The following is a 20880-nucleotide window of genomic DNA, read 5'->3' as shown; positions in this document are numbered from 1 at the left end:
AGCTGGTCTGATAGTGGCCAGGAAATGGTGGCATGGCTATATAATGTATTCAGCAGGCTGATGGTATATCTTACTATATTTTGTAAGGGAGAGGCTAATCAGTAATCCAAGTTTTTTGTTGTATTTTACCCAGTTGGAACAAATTCCTTATTTCCTCGTTTACCAAAAAGGGCTTTTGCCATATGAAACACTACTTATAATAGTTGCTCTATTGGTTTGCCTTGGTCATAAGCAGCAGCTGTCATGGAGTTTCTCATACTGAATCTAGATATCAGTATCCAAGATGATAGCACTGGTATGGGCATAGACTGCCACTTTGATCATTCATTACAATCTGAATGCAAGAGAGACTATCTAGCTAATGATATCGAGATGGCTCTTTGAAACTGATTCTGGTTCTTTTGGATTGAATAGTGTTTTGGAATCCAACTACTTCAGATAGGCAGCGAAGAGGATTTTGTGGAGAGGCGTGGGAGAGAGCCACAAAATGGAATTAACAGTTGGACAGTTTGCCCCACCTCTTGCAGTGCAAGATAATAAGGCACTAAGCTTTAATGTGTTATTAAAGCCATGTAACTGTCAGAAATAGGTTTTATTTATTTATTTATTTAATTTGTATCCCACCCTTCCTCCCAGCAGGAGCCCAGGGTGGCAAACAAAGCACTAAAACACTTTAAAACATCATAAAAACAGATCTTAAAATACATTAAAACAAAACAGCATTAAAAACATTTTTTAAAAAAACCTTTGAAAGGGTTAAAAACATTACTAAAAAACATATTAAACAATTCTGACACAGATGCAGACTGGGATAGGTCTCAACATAAAAGGCTTGTTGAAAGAGGAAAGTCTTCAAAAGGCGCGGAAAAGATAGCAGAAATTGCGCCTGCCTAATATTCAAAGGGAGGGAATTCCACAGGGTAGGTGCCACCACACTAAAGGTCTGTTTCCTATATTGTGCAGAACGGACCTCCTGATAAGATGGTTTTGGTGAACTCTGTGCCCAAGTTCTTTTCTTAGCCATATACTGTTGTCACTTGTATTCACATAAATCTTCCCACCTCCCAACCTGGTATTTCTGTAGTGCAAAAGTCATCCACTGACTTAGCCTACTTTTGTTCATCCCAGCCTGAGGTTTAATACAGCCTTGTATAGAAGCCCCCAAAATAAATTACTGACCTGCCCCCAAACAAAATGAAACAAAAAAACCACGCCCTAGTCTACTAAGAGGCTAGCCTATCTGTGTTTTCATGCTAGCCATGGAGAAGATAAAGCCATGAAATACAGGTTTTTAACCCCTCAGCAAGCTAGTTTCCTGCCCCCCAAGGCTTCTACAAAGTGAACTTGCAGAGGAGGGAAAGATCACTCCATCTCTCCTCTGCCAGCCCACTGAGTTTCTGTGCTGGTAGGAGAGGAAAGATCTTTTATTTCTCTGTGTCTAGCGCTGAAATCCAGAAGGCTGGTAAAGAAGGGGTGTTCCTCCTCTGCCAGCCAGTTCACTTGCCTATATGGAATTCCTGCTCTAGCTACCAGGCAACTTGGTTAATACATGTCTCGTTTAATGATAGATTTTTTTTATTTGCCAGGATAGGCTGTAGTTCATTGTTTTGTATGCTTCAACCTTTCCACATGGACTTGACTGCAAGTGAAGCACACATGTTTGATGTGGAATTCATGCACGTGGAAAGAGATTCTGGGGAATGGATTGCACAGTTGATTCACATGGAGTGTTAAGTAACCATGTTAGGCCTCAGTTCTGTTGTGTATGATTTGAGAACAAATCTTTGCATTTGTGAATCGTGGGAAGATGAGCAGTAGTGGGCAAGCTGTCTTTCAGGGAGATGTCCATTATCACGAATTCTCCCATTGGGAGAATAAACTTTCCATGAATAAGTCTTAAAGTTATTGCTAGTGTTTATAGGAGCATGCTGCTTTTGCTGGATTCTATAGCTTAGTTGTTTAAAATCTTACTCCTGCGGTGTAATCTCTTTCCAGCCTTTCCTTTTCATACCTTCTTCCTTCAACAAGCCTCTTAAGTTGAGACCTTATCCCAGTCTGCGTCTGTGTTGGAATTGCTTTTTAATAAGTTTGTACACCTTTTTTAAAAAAAACAATACGTTTTTAACCTTTTTTAAAAAAAGATGTCTTGGAAGCTTTTAAAAAAATGTTTTTAAAGATATTTTGTTTCAATGTATTTTGAAGTCTGTTTTCGTTATGTTTTAAAGTGTTTTAATGCTTTTGTTTGCCACCCTGGGTTCCTGCTGGAAGGAAGGGTGGGATATAAATCAAATAATAAATAAATAAAATATATGAAAAGTATTCTACCTTAGAAATTCAAGTAACCATAAGACCCTTTTTTTCATTACAGCCTTAGGTTTCATTTCATACAACTTATTTTTAAAAAAAGTTATATGCAAAAATAACTATTGGTATTAAAATACATCACTTTCCCATTAAATAGTCTACTCTGATTTAATAGTATCTTACATCCTCTACTCGGACCATAGCTGAGTAACTGTCTGTATAGAACAAAATAAACTGTAGGTGTTCAAATATACATACTATGAGAGATAAGAAGAAGAATGCTTTGTAAATCATTAACTGCTGTACCTCAGAGGTTTTGTATCAGCTTTCAAATACGGTTTAGAGATGGGAAAACTCAAAACATGTGCATAATATAATCCCCCAGATACTTTTTTATGTAAAATGGTCACAAATTACCACATGGTTCAGAAAAGGGGTGACTAACCTGTGGGCCTTAAGATGTTCTTGGACTCCAACTCCCTTGGCCCCAGCCAGAATGGCCAATGTTAAGGGATGATAGGTGTTGTAGTCATGCAGGTTCAGGAGAGCCACAGATTGGCCACCTCTTGGTTAGAATCTTCGTTCTGACAAGCAGGCACCAATCCTGTGCTCTCTTGCTTGAGAGTAACCCAAATTGAGCCTAGTAGACCTTACTGAATAGTAAACGTGTATATTATAATGTAATTCTACACAGTTACTTGGGAGTACACCTACTGAACTAACATTTACTTCTGAGTAAACATGCATACCATGGGGCTGGCTTCAGTCCTCGGAACGTGTGTGCAGTGTGTGGCTGTGCACGTTGACTTGTAAGTAATGCTGCCTACACATAAAGCACATTTTCTCCCCAAAGAATCCTGGGAATTGTAGTTCCCAGGGTGCTGCGAACTGAAGCTCTGTGAAGGGTAAATTGCTAAATGAGGTTTAGCTGTGAATAAGGTTGCTTCCTTACTAGGGAGTAGGTCCTATTGAACAAAGTGGGACTTATTTCTGAGTAAACTTGAATGGGCTCTGACTGTTGGCTTGCAATTCTCAACACATTCACTAGGAAATAAGCCTCTCCTGGCTCCTGAATAAGGCAGCAAGCCTATCACTTGTTTGTGACTAAACCCATTTAAGTCAGTTGGACTTACCTCCAAGTAAATGTGCATAAAATCCGACTGCACAAATGTGGAGATTGAAAACTACCTAATGGAATTTTATCCAAAGTGTGTGGCTAATTAATACCCTAAGTAGGGTTGCCATATTCCATAGTGTTGGAAACTAGAGCCTAGGCATTTAAGGCTGAAAATGTACATTAAAAAAAATCTTCCTTCAGTTTTTGTTGGTAATTGCTAGGTACAAAAACAAAATAACTGGACAATGCAACTATTAATATGCTTAATTTCCATAATTAGCAAATAATTTGCATAATAGGCAAATTGGGCTGCCCGGATTTGTGGAACTGGAATATGGCAACTCTACTAAAGGTAGTGTTGTGTGGTTGTCGGTGTGTTGGACTAGGACCTGGGATATCAGAGTTCAAATCCCCGCTCAGTGATGAATCTCCCTGAGTGACTTTGGGCCCGTTATTCAGCCTAACCTTCCCAACAGGGTTGTGTGAGGATAAAATGGAGAGAGGAGAGAATCCTGTAAACTGCTGAGTTCCTTGGAAGAAAGGTGCGATACAAATGTAATTAAATAAATAAAATAATCCTCTGATATTAATGTCATTGAAAAATCTTGCATTGGCTACCTTAATCTTTTCTGTAATAGATACATGTGTGTAGAACTTTCACCAGGGGTCTACACATTTTGCCCAGCCCTGGTAGCTAAACCTACAAGAAGAAGCAGTAGTATGTTGTCTGACATTATTATTTATAGACCACTCACTTGTATAAAATATCAAGTTGGTGTACAGCAAAATAGGCAACTACAAAAAAAACAGCATAAAACAATACAACAACAATGCAAAATAATAATAAAAATGACTGGCTTATCTTGAAAAGGTTTAAACAACTTAATAGGCCTGCCTGCATAAAATGTCTTCAAGAGATGAAAATTAGCAGCGAGGATGCCTGCCAAATTTCTGCTGGAAGAGTATTCCATAGCATGGAACTGGCAATACCAAATGGCCAACTTCTAGTTCACACCAGTCAAGTTTCAGAAATATGGAGGTTGCAAGTCATTTATTTCTGCAGGTGTGGCAGTGGATGCGGTAGATCGATGTCTTGCCTTGGTAATGGACTGGATGAGAGTCAATAACCTGAAGGTTAATCCCGACAAGACTGAGGCACTGTTCGTGGGTGGTTCCCTAGATCGGATCGATAGAATATGGCATACTCTGGATGGGGTTACATTCCCTCTAAAGGAGCAGATACATAGCTTGGAAGTACTTTTGGATCCATTACTGTTGCTTGAGGTTCAAGTGGCCTCGGTTGCATGGAGAGGCTTCCATCAGCTCAGGAACCCAATATGCCTCTCCCTACTTGAATCAACCGAGACCCTATGATCATCATTTGAGGCCTTTCTTCATGTGAGACCTGGAGGGTGGCAACATGAGAATGGGACTTTTCCATGCCCCCCCCGCTTGTTGAATGATCTATCCAGGGATTCATGCCTGGCACAATATCTATTTTTAGATGCCAGGCAAAGGCTTGTCTCTTTTCTTGCACTTTTTGCCCTTAATTTGAAAGATTTCAGGCATTTGTGACCTTATTAAGTGGGACATGATATGTAAGATCTGTCTTTTATCTGAAAAGATGTGTTTTTAGGCTTTTGTTAATAACTAACAGCACTCCTCTATACGAGCTTGGTGATTGAGCTGGGATAAAAGGGCACAAGTGGTCCCTGAGATATCCTGTACCCAAGCTGTAGAGGGCTTTGAATGTTATATAAGAACCTTTGTTGCATGCTATCAGCTTGTGTCCTAATCAGCAATCTAGCCGCTGCAGGACAGTTCCACATAGAGCACATTACAATAATCCAGTCTTGATGTTATGAATGCATGGGCTACAGCAAATCTTTTTCCCCATAGACCACTTGAAAATTACTAAGGGTCTTGGTGGACCACTTAATGATTTTTCTGCCTGTTGTAGTAATTGAAATGCAATGTGCTAGATGTGTAAGATTTTTTATTGTATTTTTATTTCTTCTTTTATTGCTTCTGTTGTATTTTCTTCTATTATATTACAGTTTGCATTCTATAGACTTCAAATTCTAATATAAAATACAACATAAGGAATAAAAGAAGCAATAAAATACAATTAAAAATCAATATGAATATTCAGTGTGGACATGCCATGGACCACCTGAATGAAGATTGTTTGGGAACCCGTAGACTACATTATCCAGGCTAACCTGATCCAGATATTTATTTATTAATTATTACTTGAATTTATATGCCACTTTTCCATACAAATATGCTCAAAGTGGCTTTCCAAAATGCAAATGATATGGCCGTAGCTCGCATACCAGATGAAGCTGGTACAAGTACTTACAGCTACAGGGCTTCTTTGTCATTAGACGCCATTGCTTGGGATTCTGATGACAAAGATGTATCCAGGATTACCCCCAAATTATGTACCTGCGCCTTCAGAGGGAGAGCAACCCTGCCCAGAACAGGCAGTTGGCCTATCTTCCAGACATGGGAACCACCTACCCACAAAGTATCAATTTTCCTAGAATTCAAACTCAGTTTTTTGGCCCTCATCCAGTCCACTACTGCATTCAGGTACGGGCCCAGGGCTTGCACAGCTACTCCTGATTCAGATGTTATGGAGAAGTAGACCTGTGGGTCATCAGCGTACTGATGCCACTGTGTTCCAAAACTCCTAAAGATAACTCCAGTTTCATTTAGATGTTAAATAGCACTGGGGATAAAATGCCACTGTCTGGACTTGACCCCACAGGTAGGAGGAACGCAATGGAACCACTGTGATACAGTGCCTCCAACACCCATTCTTAATGGGCAATTCTGGAGGATACTATGGCCAATGGTATTGAAAGCCAGTGAGAGACTGAGTAAGAGTAACAGGGTTGGACTGTAGGAGGCAGACTTTAGCATCTTCTTCCTTGTGCAAATGTTTTGTGCTGTTTTTTTTTTAAAGACAATGATTTTTAAAAATAATTTAAAATATTTCTTAGTGACTCTTCATCAAAAGATTCTAGGACAGCTTACAAAAGTATGAATAAAATTCACAAAACTTAAAAATAACAAAGAAGCATAAAAAATAGAAGACAAAACAAAAACCCTAAAAGCTGAAAATTGAATTGGATATAATTCAATAGGACACAATTCCAATCAAGTTGGGGTGCCACCACAGAAAAGGCCCTGTCCTTGGTAGAAGCAAAGCATACCTTTGCTAAAGAGGGTACTTAGAGCAGAGCCTCTCCAAAAGATCTTAAGATGCTGGTATGGGAAGAGGCACTTCTTCATTTATTTGGATTCCAAGCCGTTGAGGGCTGTAAAGGTAAGCACTAGCCTATAAAAGTACGCTTCAAGGCTCATGGGTTCCAATGCGGGAAACGGGTGCGTGTGTGGTGCCTTTAGGCCTCTTTGATAAATGAAGGGGCCTTGCATCCACCCTTTCCTAAACCCGTTTTGGGGCCTAACATTGCCTAAAGGACCTCTAGCATTCCACACATACAGTGCAGCCCTCTGACATATGTGCTTCTCTACTGACAAAACATTTGCTGGCAGAGAGGCAGTCTATTCCATCTTAACCACCTCTAGCTAGTGGATCTGGAGAGTAGTATTGCTTTGCCCCTCAATTCCATCCAAAGAAAGTATAGTATTTAGAGTTTTCCATGGCAAATGTGTACATTTTACTTTAGAATATAATTTTCATTTTTTAGCAGCTAGCCAATATCTCCTGGGGACAGAACTGTCTTTTTTGCCTATGTCTTGGTTAGGGATGGAATGATCTGTCAGTTTCAGTTGTCTGTCAGTTTCTCATTTATGAGAAACTTATATTCCATTCTCCACATTTCTATAGCAATTTGCAATTTTTTGGTGAATTTCTCCTAATAAACACATTTTTGTAGACAGTTTTGACTAATGTACACATATTTGTAAGCAATTTCTTGTCATATAATGCATTTTTGTATGTATTTTACAATTTGTAAAATTGTAAAATTTGTATGTATTTGTATGTATTTTCATGAATATATACATTTTTATACACACTTTACCCTAATATATGCATTTTTGTAAACATTGGTTGGTTGGTGAACTGCACTGCAAAATTTGAATAAATGCAAATATCAAAGGATGGCTGTTTCAGTTCTCATATTGTTTTGGAAAGTGCAAATTTGATAGATTTGGCTTGAAATGAGAACTGAATTGAATTTCTAACCAATCCCTAGTCTTGGTAAAACCTGAACAATGTGGAATGTTCTGTTGCATGGGAAGAATTCTACTTCACTGAAGGAAATTAGCTTAAATCGGTGGTGCTCAGACATTTTTTGGGAATTCTTGGGGAAGCTTAGTAGGGTTTCCTCAAGGAGAAGATTGGTAATAGCAAACAACTTATTTTCAAAGACAGCTTGCCCCACTGCAGGGTGCTCTTTCAGTTAAGTGTTCAGCATGTTTTTATGGCGTGTGTTGTTCACACATGACAATACAGTTTGACATGATCACCGGCTCCAGAACTCACTGCAACATGTCAGAATTGCCAACACTGGTTTTGCATAAAAAAGCCATTTGGAAAGGGTTCCCTGAAGGAAAGTTTCAAAACCTCTGGAATATGTGGTTTAAATGGCTTATTCAATGGCTGGTTATGCTTTTCTGTTGCTGAGGTGCCCTAGTTATAGAATGCCCTGCTTGGAGAGTCTTGCCTGGTACCAACATCATTATCTTTTAGGTACTTTTATTCACTCAGCAATTTAAGTATAGCTTATCTGCTGCTGTCGTCATTGTGTGCTATGGTTATATTGAGGCTGCATTGTTAATTGGTATATTGTGTTCCACCCTGGAATAAGGTTTTGCACTTGTGGGGAGGAGCTTTAATCACAAGTGTGTGACAGGTTGTGGCCTAACTTCAGTTATCAATCCTTTAGGCTATACTTCTAGACATACTTACCTTGGATTAAGTCCCATTGAGTTCAATCTGGTTACTTTCAGACTGGACTGCTGTGATATTTTCTGCTGGACTACTGCATTGCTATGTCCTTAAAAACAGCTTGGGAAAGTATATTGATCGAAAATGCATTGGGTGGACTTTGGTGTAAAGGTAAAGGTGTCCCTGCACTTGTAGTGCGAGTTGTTTCCAACTCGTAGGGTGACGTCTTGCGACGTTTACTAGGCAGACCGTATATATGGGGTGGGATTGCCAGTTCCTTCCCCAGCCTTTCTTTATCCCCCAGCATATGGGGTGGGATTGCCAGTTCCTTCCCCGGCCTTTCTTTACCCCCCAGCATATGGGGTGGGATTGCCAGTTCCTTCCCCGGCCTTTCTTTACCCCCCCAGCATATGGGGTGGGATTGCCAGTTCCTTCCCCGGCCTTTCTTTACCCCCCAGCATATGCCGGGTACTCATTTTACCGACCATGGATGGATGGAAGGCTGAGTGGACCTCAACCCCTTTTACTGGAGATTCGACTTCCTCCTTCCATTGGAATCGAACTCTGGCCATGAGCAGAGCTTTCGGCTGCCTTAGCGCCGCTTACCACTCTGCGCCACGGAGGATCTTAGACTTTGGTGTAGCACCCAAAAATCAAGAGAATACCCCATTCTTGTTTAAACTATAGTGGTTATGTATATATTTGTGGGTGAAAATTAAAGTGTTGGTTTTAGTCTTGTAAGCTGTAAATGGTCTTAGAGCTAGTTACATGAAGGTCAGTCCGCTCTCATATATACTTGCGTGGGCTTTAAGATCAGCCTGGGAGGCTCTACTCGTTAAAGCATCATCTTGGGCTGTGAGACAGGGCTTCATCAGTAATGGTGCCATATCTCAGGAATGCCCTCCTGATGGAAGTTCATTAGGCTTTCATTTTTCTGTCATTTAGATAGCAACTGAAAACATTTTAATTTTAACAGTCCAGTAATATATAACTATTTTAAAATGGCTTTTAATTTAATTGTGTTTAGAGTAGTTGATATTAGGTTATATTTAGCTAAATCCTAGTCAGAGTAGACCCACTGAAATTAATGAACCAAATCATGTATATTAGCTTCAGTGGGTCCACTCTGAGCAGGGCTAGCACTGAATAACACCCATTGTGCTTAAATTTAAATTTTGAAATTGTTATGAGTATTGTAGTTAGTTGCACTGTACTTCTTTTAATATAAGATGCTTTATGAGCAGAAGAGCAGGGTTAAAATATTTAACAATAATGAGGGAAAGTATTCAAGCTAAACTGTCTAACGAAGTCTGGTGATATTAGCAAATGCATGGTGATAGCTTTAAGCTTTCACAGAATACTTCAGCCAAGTAGAATGAGAACGGTGAGGTAGCAATCTATCTGAAGAAATGTTCTGTGACCCTTAAAAACTTGCATACTGATCAATCATCCACTGATAATCAATTAAACTGAGGGGACATCACTGAATAGATGAGTTTCTGACTAAGTTGAAAATGTACTGATCTAAGAGAAATGCATTCATTATTTGAAAGCTGAGGTTTTAAATGAAACAACCTGTCACAGATTTTGGAGATGGATAATGGCTTGTATGACAAATAGTTTGAAAACCCCAAAATGGTAGTTGTCTTCTATATTGTTCATCTGCATTTTATAAGATAGTCTTCATGCCTAATTTTAGAGATTAACAGCACCTATACATGTCTACCCAAAAGTAAATCCTATTCAGTGGGGATAAGTGAATATAAGATTGCAGCTTAAGTACTTTTTAAACTCTCTCCCGATCATAAAGATACCAAAAGAAAGTATCTTTTTTCATAAGCAACAAAACTTTGATATGATTTCTCCTTTGTAGAAAAGCAGCAAAATAGTTATGCTGAGAAATCCATCACCACCAATTATAGGCATGAATTATTGTATATATTCACAAAGGATAGGCAGCAAAAAAAAGTTCACATTGAAGCAGCTAAAAGCAGGAAATTAATCTTGCTGTATTGAAAATTGTGTAATGTAACCTGACCACCGGGGATACGGTAGGCTGTGTACATTTAAATAAATTCTGTAAAGCTGATACACCAAGCAATTTTTGGTTCAAATGTTAATGACTTTATTCCAGAGAACAACCTGTTTCCATTTTCATAAATGATTATATACTTAACGTACACTATTTAGTTGCTTACTTAGGGTGACAGCAGCATCAGAATCCATGAACAAAGCAAGTACATATTGATACTGTACATATTGATACTTTCAGTGTAGAGTCAAAGGGCATGTTTACTAGAGTGGGAGAAACAAGAGCTATACAGAACAGTTAGAAAGTATGGAAGTGTTTGAAACATACAATCATTAATTTGAAAAGTGTATGTGCTTTAGAATGCAGCCACTGAATTAACTAGCAAATGAAGACAACACATCTTTAAAGGGGTGAAGGAAGGGAATGCATACAAGATGCCAAAAACACAAAAGTTGCAATTATCAGATAAAGACTTAATTAGTTGAGTCTGAGTAAATAGCTATGCTTGTACAAATAGATCTGAGTAATACTTTTATAGAAAATTGTACAACAAAAGCAGGACCACATGCGTCCATGTTTAAAATACTCTTTGCATTCCATTTCTGTCAAATGATGCTGCCGTATATTTTGGACAGTTTCAGCCTTCTATTGAATGCTTTCCTGTTTGCCTAGCAGACAAAGATTTCTTGACTTTACTATAAATTTGAGATATTTAAATAAGTGAGATTATATTTTTATTTCATTATTCTTCAGAATCATTTGAGTTGCTGTCAAAAGCATGCTTATTTTAGGAGCACATTTGTTCCAAATGCTAATTTATTATATGTGCATTAGAAACAAAATGAAATAGAATGAAGGTCATCTGCAGCATTAGTATGTTAGTGTCAAGCTGGACACTGAATTATCTATTGCAGATAAATAAAAATACTCCAAACTAATACAGCCAGATGATGCATGTGCAGTTGAATGTACTTTTTACAGCTGTTCCAACACATCTGAAGTAAGAATACAAGGGCATATAAACATACAAATTAAACTCTAAATTGTTTAGTAGAATTCATATAAGCAAGTAAGGTGATCATGCATATTAAGAAAGATTCCCAAATCAACTTACCCTTCCCTATGAGCTTCTCCTTTTTCCAGCTCCTGAATAACACCCAACAAGACCTTTATGGTTTCCTGACTTGAGCTGATCAAGTTCTCCATCATCTGTAGCTGTGCTTTCAAGTCTACCACTTCTGTGTGAGGCACAATTTGTTGGCATCCTTCGCTAACAGCAACTGCTGTCTGACAAGGTTGTTTTCCTTCCATAGGTGAAACATGTATCTGAAGGGTCTGTTCATTACATTCAGTTGTTTGGCACTGTGCCTGCATTGAACAGGCCTGAGCTGCACTTACAGCATGTGATTGCAGACCATTAAGATGCACTGTTCTTTTTTTGTCCTTCTCGGTTGGACACAGAGACCAGTCATTCCCTGCTGCAGAATTTTGCAGGTCAGTCTGTGAGATGTGTGAACCGGATGCAGGCAAATAGACAGAAGCTATTTCTGTCTTGAACACTTTTCCATGGGTGGATGGATTAGCCTCCTCATTCCCCAGTGGCCCACTGTGGTGTTTTGCTTTGTCATGCAGCTGGTAATCAGGCTCTTCTAAAACAGAAGCTGCTGAGTTTTGAAGAGAAGGAGGTTCTTTAGTACAGCTGTGCAAATCAGTGATTCTACATGTCTCTGAACTGTTGTCACTAGAAGGCTGCTGTATTGCATTCATGCGTTCATTAGTATGTGAAATAAACTCAGCTGTCACAAATCCAGCAACTTCCTTGCTACATTGAGCAACCTCCCCTGAGATTTTGCTGTCTTTATCTTTAACATCTATTAGGAATCCATTGTTTTGACTTGGAAAAGTGTCAACAGAAGCTATGCTTTTGATGATACTCCCCTTTTTTCGGTCTAAAGGGAAAGTCTGGTAACACTTTTTAAGGTCAGGCGAAGTCTGAACTCCTGTACTTTTAGTAACATTAGGGATTGATCTCCGGGCAGGCACTGTCATGTATTTTCGGTAAGCTGCTCTGTAAGAGATGGGCTTTGCTTCCTTTTTGTCACTCTGCTGTAACGTAGAGAGCTGTTTGTCCCTCTGCTCGTTTTGGGCCTCACAGATGTCTTTGAATCTCACCTGCAGGGCTTTGTTTCTTTTCTTGATCTGCCGGTTCGGATCCAGTGCATATTTCATCTCTAAGGCAAGGGATGTTGCTGGATCAACTTCACTTTCAGAGGCTGTAAGCAAGCACTTACTGGTTTCCTGACTCTCCATGGGTCCTGTATTCAGAAACAGTTTTTAGGAAGAATTTTATTGCAGTACATTTGTGGGTGTTTTAATACAAATATCTGAAACTTTGAAGGAAATAAATAAGGTTAGGTGCTTCTATCTGTTTGGGGGGAAAACTCCCCATATATATGTGTGTGTTCTGTAGTATGTGTGGAAAATGTGGCCTTGATGAGGATGAAAAAACTTGGTAATTGTTTACCTCTTTAGAGTGTCCAAATCTCTTTATGTGATCTTAGCAACCCTTGCAACACTCCTGTAATATCAGTATTATTACCATCACAGTGAACACCACCAGTGTGGTATATTAGATAGAACAGCCTTTTCCAACCAGTGTCCCCTAGATGATTGAGACTACGTCTTTCATCAGCCCCAGCCAGCACAGCCAGTAATGAAGGATGATGGGAGTTGAAGTCCAAAACCTCTTGAGAGAAACAGGTTGGGGAAGACTGAGATAGTGCGTTGGAGTTGGGACATTTCAAATCCCTGCTAAAGGTTTGCTAAATGATATTGGATGAGTCGTTCTCTTTCTCAAGCTTGGGGAGATCAAAGTGTGTGTATTGGGAGAAGGAGGCCAGAGAGAACTGTGTATGTTACATTGAGCTTCTTGGAGGTACAGTGCAACAAAAATGTACTAAAAACTAACTAGGTTAGGCTGTCCGTTAAATAGTAGTTTGTGTAAGACCACCTAGTGTGTTCATAGCAGGGGAGACTTTTAAACTGGCTCACAATGCTACCACTACACCAGCAAATTGTCTCAAATTACTGTCATATGGATGCTAATGAATCAGCAACCATCGCCATGAAAGTGCTATGTATGCAAAAAGGGGTAAATGCCTGGCATTCTCCATAATGATTAAATGGATTGGGTAGTCTCTCCTTATACATATGTCAGTGAGAGTAGTGGAACCTGGGCAAATCACTACAGCTGCTGGATACAGTCAACTATGTGTTCTCCTGTAATATGGGAATAACAGTTTTTCCTTCTTGAGGGGTAGTTATGAATATGAACTGCAAGACTGATAAAGAATGTTATGTGCCCCTGGAGCTTTTTAAAGTTCCAGCATTCAAAGGGGGCTATTTTTGTTGTGCAGAATGATTTTTATTGAATGATGCTGTATTTCTTTTAGGCAATGTTCTGTCTCTTTAACGGTCTTTCATTTATTAGATTTAGAATTCAGTTAGCTGTACTGAATTTTTGATAATTTCATCATTAACATTTGGAAAGAATACCAACCACATAAACACCTTTCTATAAAGTCTAAGTGTTTTAGTGTGAGCAGATGTGCATATGTGACTAGAATGGAGCTAAGTGGGGTTTTGTTGTGTGATGCATCAGATAGGGAGGAATAATTTTAGGAGATACATTGCTATGCTTGAGCAGTCATCTAGATTTTTTAAAAAAGCTTTATTTCCCTGAAAGCAAAGCCAGTGGTTTTGAATGTATGCATCTTATTAATTGGTTCCATGGCAATAGAACCATCCAAATTTATTTAATTTTAAATACTCAAAGAATTAGTGTTCAAAAGGGAAAATATTGTCTTCATGCTATGTAATTTTTGTAGCAAATGCCATATTTTTCATATAAGAAGTCATTTAAATAAGGAAATCTTAATTATAAATAGCAAAATATGGAGCCTTGTGCTGCATATTTAATATTAATATTGTGTTTAATTATTAAGGGTAGCTAAGATGATGCAGGTGGCTGCTCTATTCAGTTCAGGGAATACTCAGAGGGCCACACCTTAGTTTATTATGCTGCCTCACAGCTGTTATATACGCATGGTGAAGTTTATTTTGATTGCTGAAGTAAGAAAATAAAGCTGATTTCAGAGGAACTGTGCCAGGTTGTATGAGGAGAGAATTTGGCCATGTTTGATTTCTTATCATTTTTTTATATTGTTTGTGTGGGTTGTGCAGTGGGTTGTAAAGCATAGCTGAAAAATCATAAAAAGTAATGCTTACTTATTTACTACAGAGTACATCTTCAAAATAAAATAGAATATACACAATGCAAATGGAATAACAGATTATCTTGACCCATTCCATTCTGGGTTCAGGCCTGGTTATGGCACTGAATCGGGCTTGGCCGCCCTGATGGATGACCTTTATTGCGAGAAGGACAGAGGGAGTGAGACCCTGTTATTCATACTTGATCTCTTGGCGGCTTTTGATACTATTGACCATGGTATCCTTCTGGGCCAACTTGGTGAGTTGGGTATTGGAGGCACTGTTTTACAGTGGTTCTGATCCTACCTCCAAGATTGTTTTCAGAGAATAGCATTGGGTGATTGTCTTTTGGCTCCCTAGCAGTTGTGCTGTGGGGTGCCACAGGGTATCATCTTGTCCCTGGTGCTGTTTAACATCTATATGAAGCCCTTGGGAAGGGTCATCAGGAGATACAGGGTCAGCAGTATGCTGATGATACCAGCTCTATCTCTCTGTAACATCTGAATTGGGAGAGGCTGTGCAAGCCCTGGATTGGTGCCTGGACTTGATGGTGGGCTGGATGAGGGCCAATAAACTGAATCCTAGCAAGATGGAAACACTGTAGGTTGGAGGTTCCCAAGTTCAGATAATTGGTCAGTTGCCTGCTTTGGATGGGATTGTACTCCCTCTGAAAGAGCAGGTTCATAGTCTGGGGGTGCTGCTGGATCCATCTTTGTCGCTAAAGGCCCAGATGACCTCAGTGGCTAGGAATGCTTTTTACCAGCTTTGGCTCGTAAAACAGCTTTGGCCATTTCTGGACTGGGATAGCCTGACCACCATTGTCCATGCACTGGTGACCTCCAGGTTGGAGTACTGTAACATGCTCTATGTGGGGCTGCCCTTGAGGTTGGTCCAGAAGCTGTAGCTGGTGCAAAATGCGGCGGCATCACTGCTCACTGGGGCAGGGTACCGCCAACATGTCATCCCGCTGCTGAAAGAATTGCACTGGCTGCCCATTAGCTACCAGGCTAAGTTCAAGATTCTGGTTTGGTGTACAAAGCCCTGTACAGCTTGGGACTAGGATACCTGAAAAGATTGTCTTATTCTTTATATACCCAGTTGATCACTCTGAAGGTGAGAGCCTCCTGCAGATACCATCTTATTAGAAGGTCCATTCCACACAATATAGGAAACGGACCTTTAGTGTGGTGGCACCTACCCTTTGGAATTCCCTCCCCTTAAAGGGAGCCATCCCTGTTATCTTTTCAGCGCCTACTGAAGACCTCCTTTCAACAAGCTTTTTAAGTGATGTTTTGTTTTCATATGTTTTTAAAGATGTTTTGTTTTAATGTCTTTTAATGTCTTTTATATGATGTTTTATAGTGTTTTTAGTGTTTTCGTTTGCCACTCTGGTCTGGGAGGAAGGGCAGGATATAAATTTAATAAATAACAACGGGGGGGGGTTGTTGCCTGTTGTTTAGCTTCCCTAAAAAATAAGGTGTTGCAAATAAACATGGCCTACACAGAAGGAACAGAATAAGATCACCTCCTAAGAAGCAAGAATGGTGGATAGAATAAATTACTAGTTAGATAGGAAAGGGAGAAAGCTGATCTTAAGGTTTTGCCTCCTAAGCAAACTATTAAGTGCTTGCTTATAGTCTCTGAAAGATGAACCCACGATTCAAAGATGATACATTGAATCTCAACCAACAGATCAAGAGAATTAACCTTTGAAAGGTTTAGGATTCACAAATATTTATTTGGTTAATCTGAAACATGGTGTCTGAGAGGCCTTCTAGAGATGGAGGGTTGGATCAAGCTTCACCCTCTGGAGACAGAAAGACTCCTGCTGACAGAAGACTTTTTTTTGCAGTGAAGGAATCCTATTGGCAGAGGTGGCTTTTGCTGATCCCTTTCTTTCCTCTGCAGTTCCCAATGCTACTGGCACTGGGAGCTGCTGGAAGAGGAATGAATCAGCAAAGTTGCCTTCCTCCTTCACTAGCATGAGTGAATTCTGGATCAAACCCCAAAGTACATATTTTCACCCACATTTAAAGTATTTGTATACTTTTTCTCTTTTTGCCTTGGCAAATACAGCTGTAGCTAATCATTAAAAACTGTACCGGCTTTCAAGCACTGTAATCTTAGCTTTCTAAGATGCACACATTCAGATCTGATAATCGTATGTTAAATAATGTTTTCCTACTACATAGTGATTTTTCTCCAAAGATCTCAGAATGCTTTACTATGGAAAACATCACTCGGAAACCTATAAATATTGTTCCTATTTTATGAAAAGCACAAGGGCAGTCAAGGCAAACCAAATCAACTATACACACAAGGTGTGAGAGATGGCATCTTTTCACATACAGCTTTGTATCTCCAGCTAGTGATATTGGATCATCAATGTGTTGATTTGGTTTAATACAAGAACCCAATATTAACATTCTGTTAGGCTTCATGCTACTCTTTCATAAGGCAAGGTAAATGATACAGTACAGTAATATTTGCATTTACTATTTATAGAGTGCCTTTAATGGGTAATAAATTGATAATTTAGAAATTATTGGTATATTTCTTGGTTCTATTAACATGAATGTTCTAACTAATGTAAAGAATGCTTTTTAACCATGTTCAATAGTGTGTATGTGCATATATCTATTGATCTATTGACAGATATATCTATATCTGAAACACTAGTGACTATAGTCCTGTTCAGACAGTTAATTGGGGTGATGAAGTAAGGGCCTGGGAAGGGTCTCTTTTTGCCCCATTACTGCATGTAGAAAGTTAATATTTTATTCTGTATGCACAGATCCTACCATTTCCAGTATGATTTTTATGTACATCTTCTGTTGTAGATTGTGACTCCTAATTACAGAAAATGCTAGCGTATGAATAGAAAAGTGAATTTGGTCAACTTCAGAGGGTGACAGCAAACTCAAACATGAGTCATAAATTGTTAATGTTCTCATGCTATTTTCTGTTTATGTGATAACATAAAGCTTAGAACACTTACTGTAGAATTGTTAAATGCATTTGTAGAAAATATTTAGAAAGTTCTAATTAGCTATGGAAACTCGTGATTTTGGAGTTATTACTAGATTTGATTTAAACCCTTAGCATATATTGCCAAATGTTTAAAAGAGGGTTTTTTTGTTTTGCTAAATGTAATCTTGATTTTCTCAGACCTTTATACCTAGTGTATCAATAGTTCCGACTGAGCTGCAACATAACTGCAACTTTTTTCTTAACAGAAACCCTGTAATGGGGCTGCAAAAGAGATCCTCTTGCCACAGTTCACAATAAAAGATGATGATATATTTAGGCAGAGGTAGCCAATGTGGTCACCCTTCGGTTGTTGATGGACAACAGCTCCCATCATCTTTGACCCTTGGTCATGCCAGCTGACACAGATGGGAACTGTAGTCCAACAACATCTTGAAGGCCCTATGTTGGCTACTCCTGATTTTAGTATTCCATTAAGAACATGCAAGTTGCACAAAAGACTCGGGAATTAATTTGTCCAGTCCTTCTGCACACAATTTTTTTTGCATGAATTATTTTTAACAATGAATAAAAGCATGTGCTCTGCTTAGTTATGTGTAGTAAAGTCAAGAATAACAGCAGTAATATAAGCTGATAAGAAATATTAACCAAGCAATTCCTTTATGATGAGAGATGGGTGGTTCAAACTTTGTGATCTGTATTATGCAAGAAACCCATGAAACCCACTACATTGCATTCCTTTTTGTTAAATTGTGTCTGAAAAAATGTGCAGTGACCTCTCAGTTTGAGTATTTTGACAAATCTGTAAGATAAATGACAGGAAAATCCTAAAATCAACTTATATATTTCTTAATCCTTTCTATTTTTGATTAAGTAAGAGGGTATATGCAAAATTTAAAAATTATGGTGTTCTAAATGTACACTAGCCAAAGGACTCAAGTAGTTTGAACATGGATATTTATTTATTTATTGCATTTATATAGCGATATGGCTTAATGTGAACCACAGCCCACCAAATCTTAACTTTAGAACCTTTCAGAGCTTGAGTTGAGCCCTGAAATTATGAAGTAGTAATAAATGGGAGAGAAATGTTGAGTGTGCGGATGATTCAGTATGTGACAGAGGCAATCATAATTAGCTCCAAACATCTGAAATTACAGGGAGGCTTCACAGTGTGATTCCAAGAGTATGCAGCTGAAGAACCATATACTTTGTCTGCAGGACATCCCAGGTTCAACCCTTGGCATTTGAAGTTAAAAGGAAGGCAGAAGGTGATATAAAAGACCCCTCTGCCTGAGACCCTGGACAACCCCAGCAGTTAGAGTAGACCATATTGGTCTAGATGGACATATTAGTGTGACATGGCAGCTTTCTATGTCGTTTAACAATAGCTTTCACATGCAGTTATAAGAACTCCTGTTCTACATTATTTGATGCACTATGACATTTTATTTGTCTACACTCAAACTGTATGTGACTTGTAAATCTGCACTACATATTATGGCCTGTGCAGCAACTATCATCGTCCGTACTGTTGATAAGGATCTGGTGAACCCTGTTACCCTGACTTTATCATCAACATATAAATATTTTAAAAGATTATTTCATCTTTTTAAAATTTAATAATGGCATGCTGCCTACTTACTGTTGTTATTGAGAGATTGTGAGGCTGGAGATGAAAGGTTCCACGTCTCATTATCTGCTCCTTTAGCCATCATTCCACTCACCTAAAATACAGGCATATTACATTACCAGTAGGTTGTATGTTATCTCAAGGGAACTTCATTATATTGTTTTACAATCTACCTATGGTAAAAATCACCAACGTACAGAGTGACAGCACTGATCCCATCACTTCAAGAGAGCAAAAGTGACGTTAGTGTTGTGCCATGTCTTCTGACACTGCAATATTTGTGCCCATTCAATGAAATTCTCCCTTGAATTGCCTGGACTTTAATAAGAAATGCATTTTTTTTTTAAAAGATTTTTGAAAAGTATGTACAACATAACCTGATATTTGCAGATGCATGCAAAATCTATTAAATGAGCCCTGTGCATTTTCTTTTAGAAGAAATCCAAGATGGCAGCTAAGTCATTCTTAGCAGCAACTGTTGTTGTTAATAATTAGATTTATTAGTCTCTTGTTACTCGAAGGTCTGCAAGTGACTTGCAACAGTTATTCTGAAGATCTGTTGAATATGAAATGAAATAGCATATGAATTAGAACAACCTAAAAAAGCCACATGAAACATAATGTATTGCCATTAGAGTTGTAACTAGTATTGTTCAAGGTTGAAAAAACTGGATGTGATTTTTCTCATTTGCAAGATGGAACTGCTCATCATAGCTTTGAATTATATTTGCAGACATGTCATACTTTTTTGCAATTTACCATTTGTAGTTTATAAACTAGGAAGTGAATATATGTTGCTTTTCAGAAATGAAAATAAATTAGACATTAGCTGCCAAGCTAATGGTGGCCCACATAGATACCTAAACATACATTTATTGAAAACATACTTTCGATTCACAGCTCTTGTCTCATTTTTATTAGGAACTATATTGAACCTTATGCTTGAATTAGTAGGATGTAATCAACATATGCTCACGTAGATTTGCATGTAGTTTTTTTGTTCGAAGCTTCTTGTTCAAAGAAAAAGGCCTTATAACTTTATCAGACAATGTTCTATATGTTATGGATCCTCCTGTTTGCAGTACGTTAAAGGACAGACAACCCACTGAAGGACTGATAGACTTTCAAGTGGAACCTGCTATGTAACAGCTGGCTTACTCAGAACAGACTGATTTGCTTACATTTCCTGTACAGTTCAAGGTGCTTCATGAAACTGGCTTGGTTTCACATAGTTATCCTACTGACGCTTCCACTCCTACTAGCCAAACTATTACAGAAAATCAAATGGAAGGGCATCTATTTTTGTGGAAAATCTTGCATGTGTGCAAAAGCAAGCAAACAAAACACCTCAAGTTTCATTCAGGTCTAGTTTAAGACTGAGGATGGCTGTTCCATGCCATGAGGAAAGTTACAGATGCTGGGCATTTGTTTTGACTGGAACTGGGAAGAGCTGGACCTGAAGAGGGTTGGACCTAGAGCTTGAAGTTCAAACAGGCACATGGTCCTGCTCTATTGACAGGACAAGGTCAGAAGACCAAGATCCTTAGTATTTATAACTGGCCAAATGTCATTGAGACAACATTGCCACCCTGGGCTCCTGCTGGGAGAAA

General features: G+C 38.7%; 2 protein-coding genes across 9 annotated transcripts in view; one reads left to right on the top strand and one right to left on the bottom strand.

The window, feature by feature from the left end:
- The window catches only part of DOCK1 (dedicator of cytokinesis 1), a 702192-nt gene that overhangs the window by 310217 nt on the left and 371095 nt on the right, over positions 1 to 20880 (top strand). The window lies entirely within an intron of this gene.
- Positions 1 to 20880, bottom strand: part of INSYN2A (inhibitory synaptic factor 2A) — a 93854-nt gene that overhangs the window by 52910 nt on the left and 20064 nt on the right. For 6 of the 7 annotated variants that reach the window (XM_061635680.1, XM_061635679.1, XM_061635681.1 and 3 more), the window contains 2 exons: positions 19283 to 19364; positions 11492 to 12692 (listed from right to left, as the gene is read on the bottom strand). In XM_061635680.1, coding sequence (XP_061491664.1) covers positions 11492 to 12692; positions 19283 to 19355 — 1274 coding nt within the window. In that variant the 5' untranslated portion in view covers positions 19356 to 19364. Of the gene's footprint in view, positions 1 to 10494; positions 11046 to 11491; positions 12693 to 19282; positions 19365 to 20880 lie in introns of those variants that run through there. The other variant, XM_061635684.1, reaches the window with a different exon arrangement.

This window comes from Rhineura floridana, chromosome 7 (genome assembly GCF_030035675.1).
Source record: "Rhineura floridana isolate rRhiFlo1 chromosome 7, rRhiFlo1.hap2, whole genome shotgun sequence".
Taxonomy (NCBI): Eukaryota; Metazoa; Chordata; class Lepidosauria; order Squamata; family Rhineuridae; genus Rhineura; species Rhineura floridana.
This window is presented reverse-complemented; position numbering and strand designations above follow the sequence as displayed.